The sequence below is a fragment of the Artemia sp. Qi Xiang Cuo genome, chromosome 21 (assembly GCF_049724085.1).
Source record: "Artemia sp. Qi Xiang Cuo chromosome 21, ASM4972408v1, whole genome shotgun sequence".
NCBI lineage: Eukaryota > Metazoa > Arthropoda > Branchiopoda > Anostraca > Artemiidae > Artemia > Artemia sp. Qi Xiang Cuo.
In genome coordinates this window covers 25,452,078-25,464,953 of record NC_142814.1, presented here as the reverse complement: position 1 = coordinate 25,464,953, position 12,876 = coordinate 25,452,078, and the positions used below count along the sequence as shown (strand labels likewise).

General features: G+C 36.5%; 1 protein-coding gene across 8 annotated transcripts in view; it reads right to left on the bottom strand.

The window, feature by feature from the left end:
* Ca-alpha1D (Ca[2+]-channel protein alpha[[1]] subunit D) overlaps positions 1-12,876 on the bottom strand; it is a 401,670-nt gene that overhangs the window by 53,458 nt on the left and 335,336 nt on the right. For all 8 annotated transcript variants that reach the window (XM_089106801.1, XM_089106795.1, XM_089106796.1 and 5 more), the window contains 2 exons: positions 6,618-6,701; positions 1,241-1,429 (listed from right to left, as the gene is read on the bottom strand). In XM_089106801.1, coding sequence (XP_088962927.1) covers positions 1,241-1,429; positions 6,618-6,701 — 273 coding nt within the window. The remainder of the gene's footprint in view (positions 1-1,240; positions 1,430-6,617; positions 6,702-12,876) is intronic.

Here is a 12,876-nt window from a genome sequence, read left to right as displayed (position 1 = left end):
ATATTTCGCTGACGCAATTACTCCGTCTTGTAGTCTCTGTATACGCACTGTATTCACTTTAGCCGAGAAGTATAATTGTTCTTCGGACTTGAATTTGCTTAATGATATAACAAATCCTGCATACATCTTGTCCCGTTCTACGGCTAGTCGGCAATTCTTTGTAATTTCCTCTGCTACTTTAGACACTCTAGGCTCCATTTCGCTAAAACTTTCAATATCCAATGATGTATAGGCATCCATAAAAATATCTTTGATGTTGACACACTGAACTCTTCTTTAATACTGAAACAATATTGGAACACCTTGCCAGGGCATGTTGTCGGAATCTTGCCAGGCCTGTCGTGACGTCACAGGGCTGTCGTGGAAACAGGACATGTTCTAGATATCCTATGAGGAAAGAGAGGGCATGTCGTAGAAAGCAGAGTGGCCATACTACTCTTAGAATGTACTTAAGCTAATTGCAGGGTCACTATTTCAATTATTTTCAAAAGAAATTATTCAAATAAATCTTATATACAGAGATGTTCTCCATGGATGGCAGTAGGCGGACAATATCCCCCGGGAAGGTGAGAAGACATTAAACAATGTATTTATAGCGGAAAATGAGAAATAATCTCATTTAAAAATTGGTGGAAATAAAACTCATGGTAGCAATTGTGCAGCCCTTCTTCTCCCCCATAGAAATTTCTTGGTGGTGTTCGTGATTTTCAAAAGAAATTCTTCAAATACGTCTTTTATACAGGGATGTTCTCCATGGATGGCGGTAGGCCTTTCGACCCTTTAGACCTTTGAGCCGGTAGTCATGTGCTTGTAACCTTGATGTAATATAAAAAAGGTTTTCACAGAAATAGGAAAAGCACTATCCCCCTAACACTAATATTACAGGAATTTTCCAAAAATATTCCCAGGAATCAAGTAGAATTGGAGATTAATTTCTAATCCTCCTCCCCGAAGATTCTTGTATATTTATCTGAAGGGTCACGGAGAGATAGAAAATTTAGGCATAAGAGCAAACTAATTAGGCTTTAAGCACACTCCCCCTATCTACACAAAGATCCAGCTGACATAATGGCTGATACGCAATTATACACCACTTTACATAATTTTATTAAACCTCAAACGGATAACATTTCTCAAGAAAAACATTAGGTACAAAATTTTGTTTCCAGTTAAGATCCCTTTCACGGTATAAATAAACATTTATCCTTTCATGGAGACGATATTGATTTCAAAAGCTTACCTGCATTCCAATAACAGCATAAATGAAAAATAGCATTACGATTAGAAGAGCAACGTAAGGGAGTGCTTGAAAAGACTTCATAAACGTCCAGAGGAGGGTCTTGATTCCTTCTCCACGAGCAAGAAGTTTTACTAATCTCATAACTCGAAACAGTCGAAAGAAGTTGATTGAAATAATATTCGAATCAGGCTACAAAAAAAGTATTAATGAAAATCATATTTTTCACTATGATTAAACTCATATGGTTTAGTCCTATTTTTATTGAGTTATTTTAAATTGAAAAATTCCATTCCTACATTACCACTATTTGGCTGATGGTGTTGATATTCTTATGCATTATATTTTCCTTATTTTGATACATGGGCTCTTTCGGCACTTAGATTGATGAAACTGTGCTCATAAAACTAAGAAACAATATACAAAAGCCCATATAAACCAAAAGTATAAGAGATAAAGTTTAGTTGAGAACTTCAAGTCTACTCAGCCTTACGGTATGTTAGGTACGAAATAACCTTCGAATCAGGCTGCAAAAGAAGTATTAATGAAAAGCATGTATTTCGCTATGATCAAACTCACTTATATAGCTAGGCCATATTTCCGATTGAGTTATTTTAAATTAAAAACTCCATTCCTACAATACCATTCTTTGGCTGATGGTGATGCTATTCTTATGCATCATATTTTCCTTATTTTGATACATATAGTACAGGCAAACTAGCCAAAAATATGCGTCGACCCCAAACAAATTCCAACAGAATTGATTTTTATACCATGTTGTAGAAAAAAGCACAACAACATATCCAAAGTTGCACACTCTACGTCGGCGCAAAATTAGTTTTTTTTTCTTTTCGTGTCAATTTTATCAGTTTTCTTCCAAAAAAAATGAACTGTCGGTAAGTGTTCGTTTTTCTGTGTATGAAGTACCGCCCCGACGTAAAAATGAAGAGCTGAACCCGAAAATTAAAAAAAATTTGATGCATAAAAATAACCACTTATACAAATAAGTGGGCTGATAAATTATGGTTGGCTCGTTTAGAAGACCAGTTAACGCACAGGAGGCAGCTACACTACTTTCATTATCTTTGTATGCAATAAGTTATATCAACGTTTTGTCCAAGTGATTTTTCAGATAGCCTAAAGCCGTTAGCTAAAAAGTCACGATTAAAAATTATCCCCAGTAATCATTTATTAAGTCACGTTAATGCCCGTGTTTGATATCTTGCCATCCATAGATACAAAAAAGTCATTCGATATATTTGCCACCTAACAAGCTGCTCTAGTACAGAGCCTCGAAACTATGGTTCCAATACTCCGATATGGTATCCGTACTGCGAATTTTTTTAAGAGCCGAACGATCTGGGTTATGGGATCTCTACTTAAAATCAGCCTCTGACATGCTACCTTATCTGGCGGCATCTGGGCATAACAATTACACAAATCCTGCCACCTCTACCTCCAACAAATGGTCAAGCTCTAAGAGACTCATTTTGTCGTTTATCAAGCCTTCCAGAATGGGATGCATGTAATCAGACGTTCTGATAGATTCTGGGCCTGGATCTCCACGGATCTTGTCATTGAGCAGGAACTCATGCGTTGTCTCAAAATGGCTGGTCACCTTACCGATGGAAGTGGTATGACGTAGGTTCAAAGGTCTTTATGGGTTCTGTCTCGACCAGTCTGCTCTGTGCTCAATATTCGGATGGAGGGCATGTCACAGGATTTCTAAGGAACCTGTGAACAACATAAGGAAACGTCCGAGCCGTGGCAGCTAAGAGATAGTAAAGACACCCAGATCGTTATTGATTTCCTAGGAAAAGGATCGCAATTCAATAGGGATCTTCAACTAAGAAAAATCACCAACGTTCTGACAGCCTACGAATCTACCAACGTTGATCCTTCTTGGGATTTAGGCCTAAAAATCATTGACTCCATTTCTGGAAAGCTGGTCACTGCTTTTGTTTTTTTGACAAAAACAACAGGCAGTTCAAATTACTGCAAAGAAAAATCCCGGTGGAGATTGGAAAAGACTGGAATCCACTCTGCTTTTTCAGAAGTTCATCACGCTAGCAAAGAGGATCAATCTCGCGGAATCTGAGTACTTTCAACACGAACTGTGTTCCAACCCGGCATCACTTTTTTACACTTCTTACATGCTCCGGTCTGCGAATAAGCCAGAATTTGCCAAGGCTATATCATAGGCATGCAATCTTGAGGAGCGCTCTACTCCCCTTCTCAAAGGCATTCTATATATCATCGACGGTGGAGCTCTTCTGCACAAAATTCTATTGGCCAAAAACGAACGATATTCCGAAATCCTTGACCATTATGCTACTTACCTGACCCAAAAGTATCCATCTGCCACTATTGTTTTCGACGGCTACGATGGCAGAGCAACCATAAAGGAAATTGCCAAGTCAAAGAAAAGTCGTATAGTCAGCCCTGGGGTCTTCTTTACAGCAGATATGCAGCTGAAGGTAAAAAAGGATGAGTTTTTGTCCTGCAAGAAAAACAAGGTTAGGTTTATCTGCACGTTGGCTGTTTATCTCTGATCAAAGGACTTCATCGTAGTCCTGGAACCAGTTGATCCAGATATCCCAATTGTGCAAGCTGCTGTTTATTCTTACCGGTATTACGACACTGCTGTCACTAGAGATGATACTGATATTTTATAGAATACTCAATAATTGAAAGAGAACCAGGGCCATGAGACATGCCATCTGATTCTTTTTTCTCAAGCCATCTTAAGCTGTGACTACTTCACGGATCCACCATGTGGGAAAAGGCCTTGCTCTGAAGAAGCTCATGGGAGATGCCGATTTTTGTACATCAGCTGAAATATTCATGCTGAAGTAAGCATCGAAGAAGGAAGTAAGGGTTGCTGGAGAAAACGCTCTGCTCATGATATACGGCTCATCAAAAGGGGAAAATCTGACTGAAATCCACAGGGAAGTTATTATAAAGAAGGTGACTACTGCTAGCACGTTCGTCCAGCCAGAACAGTTACCACCAACTTCTGAAGCCGCTAATTTCCACAGTTACAATGTTTTCTACCAAGTTCAGGTATGGGGCAGAGATCCCGATTCTGAACTTAAAGCCGAGGAATGGGGTTGGACATATAAAGATGACTTCTTGTAACCATTTACTTCTGACGTCCTACCAGCCCCTGGTCTGCTCCTGAAAATCGTGAAATGCTCCTGTCAACTGGAATATAGCTCAACGAGACGTAGCTGCTTTAAAGACGACTTAGCTTGCACGTCAGCGTGTAAAACGTGCAAAGGGACAGCATGTTCTAACTCTCCAAGTATTGAAAGCTGTAACGATGAGGAGAACGTCGAAGCTTAGATATCTGAATTAAAAGAATTAGTTTTGAATACTGGTCGGAGTTTGATTCTGTCTTTCAAATGTTCATGAAGTTGATTCGGTAATTTTATTAGCTGTGAAGACTAGTCAGAGTCAGTGTGTTAATAATAATTTATATTAAGAGGGATTTTAAATGTCGGCCTCTGAAAACTACTTTCATAGACGATTTCCCTTGTCTAATATTTTTAATGTTTAATAAACATCTTGCAATAACTTTTTTCAGGCCGACCCATCAGGTGATGGAGCCAGCGACGATTAGATTCAGCCTAGCTAATTATCAGGTCTCAGAACCAACAATTTAGCCCGGAAAAGAAGATGTGGTAGAAAAAAGAGGGGGTTGATACGACGGCGATCATACAAGTTTCGTCTCGATGATTATGAAACTTTTTTATATACCGTACACCAAATTTGACTCCTTTTCTACGCTCATCTCGTCTTTTTACATCGGAATAATAATTCCATTCAGAAAAAACCAACAATTACCAGAACTTAATTTTTTTCTTAGGAAAGTGAGAAAACTGACACGTTACGCAAAAAAAAAAACTAGTTTTGCGATAACCTAGAATGTGCAACTTTGGATATGTTGTTCAAATTTTTTTCCTCTACAACATGGTGTAAAAATCATTTCCGTTGCAGTTCGTTTTTACCAACAATCGACGAATTGGTGGACAATAAGTGCTAAAAGAAACAATAAGTGCTAAAAGAAACGATTTTTTTTTATAAGCGCTAAAAGAAACGGGTTTTCTAGTAGACATTACATCAGGTTAATTTTATTTTTGGGCTCAGCTCATCATTTTATGTGGGAATAGTTGCCTTCTAATAGCATGGCGAAAAAAATTTCATAACGATAAGGAGTGTAGAATCACATATTGATGATTATGAAACTTTTTTCAGGTACACTGTATATCAGATTTGCTTTCATTTTCGAGCTCAGCTCTTCATTTTACATCGGGACGGTACTTCATATACAGAAAAACAATAATTTACCGACAGTTCATTTTTTGTTAGAAAAAACTGAAAAAATTGACACGAAAAGCAAAAAAAACTAGTTTTGCGCCGACCTTGAACGTGCAACTTTGATTATGCTGTTCAGCTTTTTTTTCTCTAAAACATGGTGCAAAAATCATTTCTGTTGTAGTTTGTTTGGGGTGAAACTCTAGTTTGCCTGTACTAATGGGCTATTTCGGGACTTTGATGAAATTGTGCCCATAAAACTAAGAAACAATATACAAAAGCCTATAAAAACCAAAAGTATAAGAGATATAGTTTAGTTGAGGACTTCAATTCTACTCAGCATTACGGTACGTTAGGTAAATTACGTTAAAATTAAGATCTGGGTGTGTCTAGTATGTAATGTTTTTGGGCAGTATGGACTTTGTGCTATGGCTACAAACTCAACTTTGGAAAGGGCCAAAATTTCGTCTGGAATAGGCTTGTCAGCCCTCTTATTTATGTTTAAGAATAAAAGGAATAATGCAACTTCAATTTAGAAGACAGTCTATGAAATTGAATTTAGATAATCTTTGAGGTAAATGTGCTGAAAATTTTATTTTCCGATTGTACATAGTTATTCTCAACCTTATATGAAACAATCATATCTGTGCAAAAGCAAACGATAGATAAAGACTTGCGTCTCCCGTCAGGCTTATCCCCGAAAAAAATTATGGTTCTTAGTTCCATCACAAGGCTACCCCTTTTTAGGATCTTAGGAGAAGCAGATATCAATAATTACCCTCAAAAAGTATATTAAGTACATATTTTTTTATTATTCAATATGTTTGGATTTTTTTTCTTCAAAACATTAGCATTTTTTTCAAGTTAGACATTGTTTGCAACAGCGGCACAACAATGCCACAAAAAAAAGAATTGGCTGCTTCGAATCAAAGTTATTGTATCAAAACCTTGAAGCATTCAAAAAAATCAAGGGAAGCTTCAAACAGATACACAAACACAAGGGAGAGGAACTGGGGCTAACCTCTGATAGAGCAATAGCAATCGTCAAAAATGGTCAACTTACATTTAATGCTGAATAGATTATGTCAATTAGGCTTCCCAAGACGATAACGAAATCGAAGACGTTCCATGGATCACTGAAGTAGTTCTAAAAAACAGAAGAAAATTCAAAAACAGCTAAGATTCCGTCAACAAACATAAAATAAAACGAACAACACGAAAAAACACTTATTTCTAAATACTTAGTATGCTAATTAAATCTAGAAATATTTAGTGCAAAAAATCGTATGTTAGATCACCATCTGCTTATCATTTACAACTTTCTTCTAGTATATAACATTTGCTTTCAATCGACTCCATAAAAGCTCAGATTAAGCAAAAAGTACTTCCAGGAAATTTTACCAGGCTATTTTAACAAACTCAAAAAGCTTTAAATTTAAATAAAGTAGTTTAGTTGAACAATGTAAAACTATAATTGATAGCATAAATTTTTGGACGAAAAGAGTTTAAACAAATCAAAATTGTGATTAAACTCTACTTAAAATAAACTTTTTATGATGATTTCAAATATATAAAATTCATTAAGTTTAGAGTTACCTATCAAAAGCTATGAGCCTAAGAAAATTTGCCCGATTTCCAAAAGAGGAGGAAAACGACCCCCCAAAAGGGCAAGTAATAATCTCAATGAAAATTTCGTAATTAGATTATTGCATATCAGAACACCCTGATTGCAGCCATCTTGAGTTCCTATAAAAAAAAGAATTTCGCCTTTTTTCGTTAGGAGAAAGATCACGGTGCCGTGTTTATTTTTATTTTTTTTTTGTCTTTTCAAGAGTGATCGTATCAAAACATTAGTTCTGCAGTATCGGGCAGCCCCATTCGAACTAACATTGAAGTTTCTGTGCCATTTTTAAGTAGTCAAAAAGATTAGGCTACAAGAAAGTGAGTGGTTTTTTCTACCATTTGGTGGCACAAAACAATTTTACCCCAAGGAGACCCAAGTTGCTATCGATTGAAAATTCAAAAATGTCAAATAGATTTAATATTATCGAAAACTACACTTTGAGCTTCTCAGTTTCAGTGGCAACAATGGGCGAGGCAGCGCATTCGTTCCTAAAGAGTCAAGAACTCCATACTAAATAAACGGTTAATATAGACACTTATTTTAAAGCTTCATCTACCTGAGTTAATTCACTTGATGTTCGATATTGTTCTTTGCATTGCTAAATATAGTTGTGCATAAGATATTATGAGGAACAGCCAGTGGGTAATTGCGTAGGCTGGGGGAGGGGGATGCTTTAAAAAGAGAGTTTGCAGGAAGAGGTAGAAGTCAATCTCCAACTTCTTAGTCCGTCATTTGGACTAAGCCTGAATACGGGTGCTATGGGGCGATAATCTCCTCTTATTCCAGATTTTTTTTTTTCAATATAAGGAAATTCATAAGCGGACGAGCAGAAATTAAATGTTTTTCTGTGACATAAAGAAAGTTTGATTGCAATGGCATATCCAGGGCTACCTCAATGCCAGAAGGGCTACTACCCTCTCAAACCTGCCTCTTCAACCCAGGGGTATAATTTTCTATGGGACAGGGGGGAACTGCCCCTCCCAGACCTTGTTTTCCTCTCAGACCTTTGTTTGCCCCCCCCCCAGATGAAATTTAGTTTCTTCAAAAGTCTTGTCAACACTAAGATAAGCCTGTATAATTCAAGCATCAACAGAAACGGATCAGTTTTCTTTAGTATATATTTACCTTTATAGTACTAGTATTTTATATATAGTACTATAGTACTAGTATTTTATATATAGTATTATAGCACTATTATTTTATATATAGTACTATAGTACTAGTACTATAGTATATAGTACTATAGTATAGTGCTAGTATAGTATTTTTGGTTTTTATCGTCATTTTCACTTACTTTGGGAAAATTGGTACTGACTTTGCCCCTCCCCCCCAGGATTTTGACGAAATTACAGCACTGCTTAAACCAAAATTTAACTTGTGCACAGCAATGCTTCGAGAAAAATACCTTATTTAGTTTATTTGCTTTTCAGAATGAAATATAATCAAACAGTTCGTGGTAACGAACTGTAAGTAAGGAGCGACCCGGCTCAATGGTAACCGAAACTCTAGAAAACGGGTTTTTGATACCAATAGATATATCAAAAGAATCAGATTTCAATTCTGATTTCAAATATATAACTTTCATCAAGTTTAGTGCTACCCATCAAAATTTACGCGCCTGAGAAAATTTGGCTGATTTTCAAAAAAAGGGGGAAAGACCCCCTAAAAGTTATAGAACCTGAATAAAAATAACACCATCATATTCAGCGTATCAGAGAAACACTACTGTTGAGGTTTCAAACTCCTATCTACAAAAATGTTGAATTTTCCATTTTTTGCCAAAAGAAAGGTCACGGATGCGTGTTAATTTGTTTGTTTGTTTGTTTGTTTTTTTCTTTTCCCAAGGGGTGATTGTATCGACCCAGTGGTCCTAGAATATCGTGGGAGAGCTCATTCGAACGGAAATTAAAAGCTCTAGTTCCCTTTTTAAGTGACTAAAAAAAATGTAGGCCAACTAGGCCCCTTCCCACGCTCATTTTTTTCCCAAAGTCACCCGATCAAAATTTTGAGATAGCCATTTTGTTCAGCATGGTCGAAAATATGATAAATATGTCTTTTAGGATGACTTAATCCCCGAAGTTCCCAGAGGGAGGGCTAAAAGTTATGAACTTTACCCAATGTTAACATATAGTATTGGTTATTGGGAAGTATACAGAAGTTTTCCGGATGTTTTTTTTCTGGTAGTGGGAGGGAAGGGTGGGTCTGTGGTTATGTTGGAGGATCTGTTCATGAAGGAAGTTATCATGGGGGAAGGGAAATTGCCATGAAGGGGGCGCCGGACTTGCCAGCATTATTTATTGGTTATTGGGAAGTATACAACCATTTTCAGGAAGGATTTTTTCTGGAGGGGGGGGGGATAGAGGAGGGGGTTACTCTGGAGAATATTTCAGTGGAGGATGTTTCTTTGGGGTAAGAGACATTTCTATGAAGGGGGCGCCGGATTTCCAAGCATTATTTAAGAAACATTCACAAATTAAATAAAAAAAAATAAGTTTTTTCAACTGAAATGTAAGAAGGAATATTAGAACTTAAAAAGAACAGAAATTATAACGTATGTAAGGGGGTTCTCCCCCAAGTCAATACCTCGCTCTTTACGCTACAGTTTTTTTTAGTGCTTTCAAAAGAGCTATCTATTCTAATTAAACGGCCTTTGTGATTCAGGGGTTTGTGAATCAAAATTTTTTTTAACTTGTAACGTAAAGAGCGTGGTATTGACTAAGGGGAGAACCCCTTCATATAAATAATAACATATACGTAATAAAAAAACAATAAAAAAACAAGCGATACGGCTCAATAGTAATCCAAAATTTTAAAAACTAAATTTTGATGTCAATAAATGTATCAAAAGAATGTGTTTATAATGCTGATCCTAAATATATAAATTTTATTAAGTTTAGTATTACTCATCAAAGGCTACGAGCCTGAGAAAATTTACTCGATTTTTTAAAGAGGGGGGAAACATCCCCTACAAGTGAAAGAATTTTAATGAAAATCACACCGTCAGATTCAGCGTATCAGAAAACAATATTACATAGGTTTCAAGCTCATATCTGCAAAAATCTGCAACTTTGTATTTTTTGCCAGAAGAAAAATATACGAATATAGAAGTTAGTTACGTAAGTTAATTTGTAAAGACATCCATTTAGCAAAAGAAAAGTAAAATTTTTATGCAAATAAAAGCTGCATTAACTAAAAAACGATCAGAAATTAAATAAAAAAACAAGTTTTTTAAACTGAAAGTAAGGAGCGACATTAAAACTTAAAACGAACAGAAATTATTCCGTATATGCAAGGGGCTGTCCCCTCCTCAACGCCTCGCTCTTTACGCTAAAATTTGACTCTGTCTCACAACTTTATTTTTTAAAACAATAAAAAACTTTAGCGTAAAGAGCGAGGCGTTGAGGAGGGGACAGCCCCTTTCATATACGGAATAATTTCTGTTCGTTTTAAGTTTTAATGTCGCTCCTTACTTTCAGTTTAAAAAACTTGTTTTTTTTATTTAATTGTCCAAAGATTAATCAAAAAGATTTAAAGATACAAAATTAGTGACAAGTTTAGAACAGCTGCCCTATGATGGAAGGGTACAGAGATAAAAGGATGGGACTGAGAAGTGCGCTTTCCGTGGGTTTGGTTTGGTATCAACATAGGCATCACTAGCCAAAGTTTTTTTTGGAGGGGGGGAGGGGAGGAAAGAAATGGATTTATCGACTGGCTGGTCAGTTTTACCAAACGAACTGGGCAATATTGCTATTAAATTGTCTTCATTCTATGTTCTTTATCGACTGAGATTGATCTTCTTTCATTGATTTTAGGTCATGTTTCCATCAACCCATTTGCCTTAATAAAAAAAAAATTTTTGAGCCAATAAAATAGTGGCGCTTTGCGCCACTACCTAACCTATTCAAATTATTTTCCAACTGGCTAAAAACAATGGGGGAGGGACATCCCCTCCCTCCCCCCAAACGCGAGTCCTATGTGAACAACTGCAGTACAAGATACCAGTCGACCATTGCAATCGAGGACGCATCAACTAGGCGTACATCACAAGGTTTTCTGGTCTGAAGTATCTTTAAGGAGCATTTTTTTCTAATTTGATTTAGATAACAGGGAGTCAAACTCAGTTAGAATAAAGTTAGAAGTTAGAAAAATTTGAAGTGACAGAGCTGCTTATTCCAAATAAGCAAGCCATAGTTTAAGTAAAGAAATTAATGAAATGTCATTGGGCCCTGTTCACAAAAAATTATTGGTATTGTCCACTAGGCTTACATCAGAAGGTCTTCTCGTCTGAAGTACCTTTACTTGTATGAACTACAAGACTTTTCAGGAGCGAATGCGCAATCGTGCAGAATAGCTTCCCCCGCAACTGGGAAGCTTAATATGCAGTTTCTTGATACTTTTCAAATGATCGACCATCTCAAAATTTATAATTGATAGTAGCTTGGTCCACTTTGGGACAAAATTGTCGTCTAGTACCAGAGAATGCAGAAAACGCCACTTTCCTGTGGGACAATCTTTTGGGTTACTTTGGAAGGATTATAGAACTTTTAATTTGCTTTTGAATGTGCCATCTCTGGATTTTCTAGAACAGTCATTTCAATACAATCCCCTCTGGTATAAGAAAAAAAAAGAAACCGATAAGACACTTATCTGTGATCTTTCTTCTGGGAAAAAAAAATATAAACTTCTACATTTTCGCCAGATAGAGCTTTGAAACTAGCACAACAGTGATCTGTAATATGCTGAATCTAATAGCGTGATTGATAGTAAGACCACGTGTCTTTTTGGGGGAATTAATTCCTATTTCTAAAATGCTGCAAAATTTCAAGTTCCAATAGGTTTTAATGAGTAACTTTAAAAGTAATACATTTTACATAACTAGAATTTGTGTTAATAAAATATTTTGTTGTTTGTGTAATTTTTGCATATTTTGTAACCCTAATTCCACTTTTTATGGTTTTGGTTTTTCTCGAAATGGGTAACTCGTTACTCAGAGTTTGTTATTGAGAGCTGTTTGATCCGAGGTTTTCCTAAATGCAAAGGAAGGGTTCTACTTCCTCCCTCAACTCATGCATTTTACAATCTACTCTAATAGACGTAAAACAATGCTTCGAGAATGATAATCGTCTTAAAAAAACGTCCTAAAAGCATCCTCCAGATGCTTATTAGGTTGGAGAGGTCCCAAATATCAAAAAGCAGTTGCAGAGTCATCATTTAGAGGCAAGGGCTTCCTGAGTCTCATTTTATGGGGGGGGGGGGCGATCGTAAATTTTACTGAATCGCTACCATATTTATGCCGAATTTTCTGCAGAAATCAAGAATTTTGCTAAATTTCGGCCAATTTTGTAAAATTTCTGCGGAAATTTTCACCCTCAGCGAAAATTTTACCGGATACCAAAAACTCTGGGGGGGGGCACGCCCCACCCCTCGAGACGCCCCTGTTTAGAGGGTTTTTAAGGCGAGTTCTTTGGACACATCTTTTTTATTGGGATGTTCTTTATGGACGCCAGTAGAAGAGCAATGTGTCCAGGAAACAAAAAAAATAATAAGCAATATATATAAACATAAAAATACGAAACATTACTATTTAAATCTTAGTGCAAATGAAGCTCCTGGTAGCACTTACCCTCCCCCTCCTAGAAATTTCCTGGAGGCACTCATGATGTCCCGGTAGGCATGTGATTGTAATATTTTATTTTGC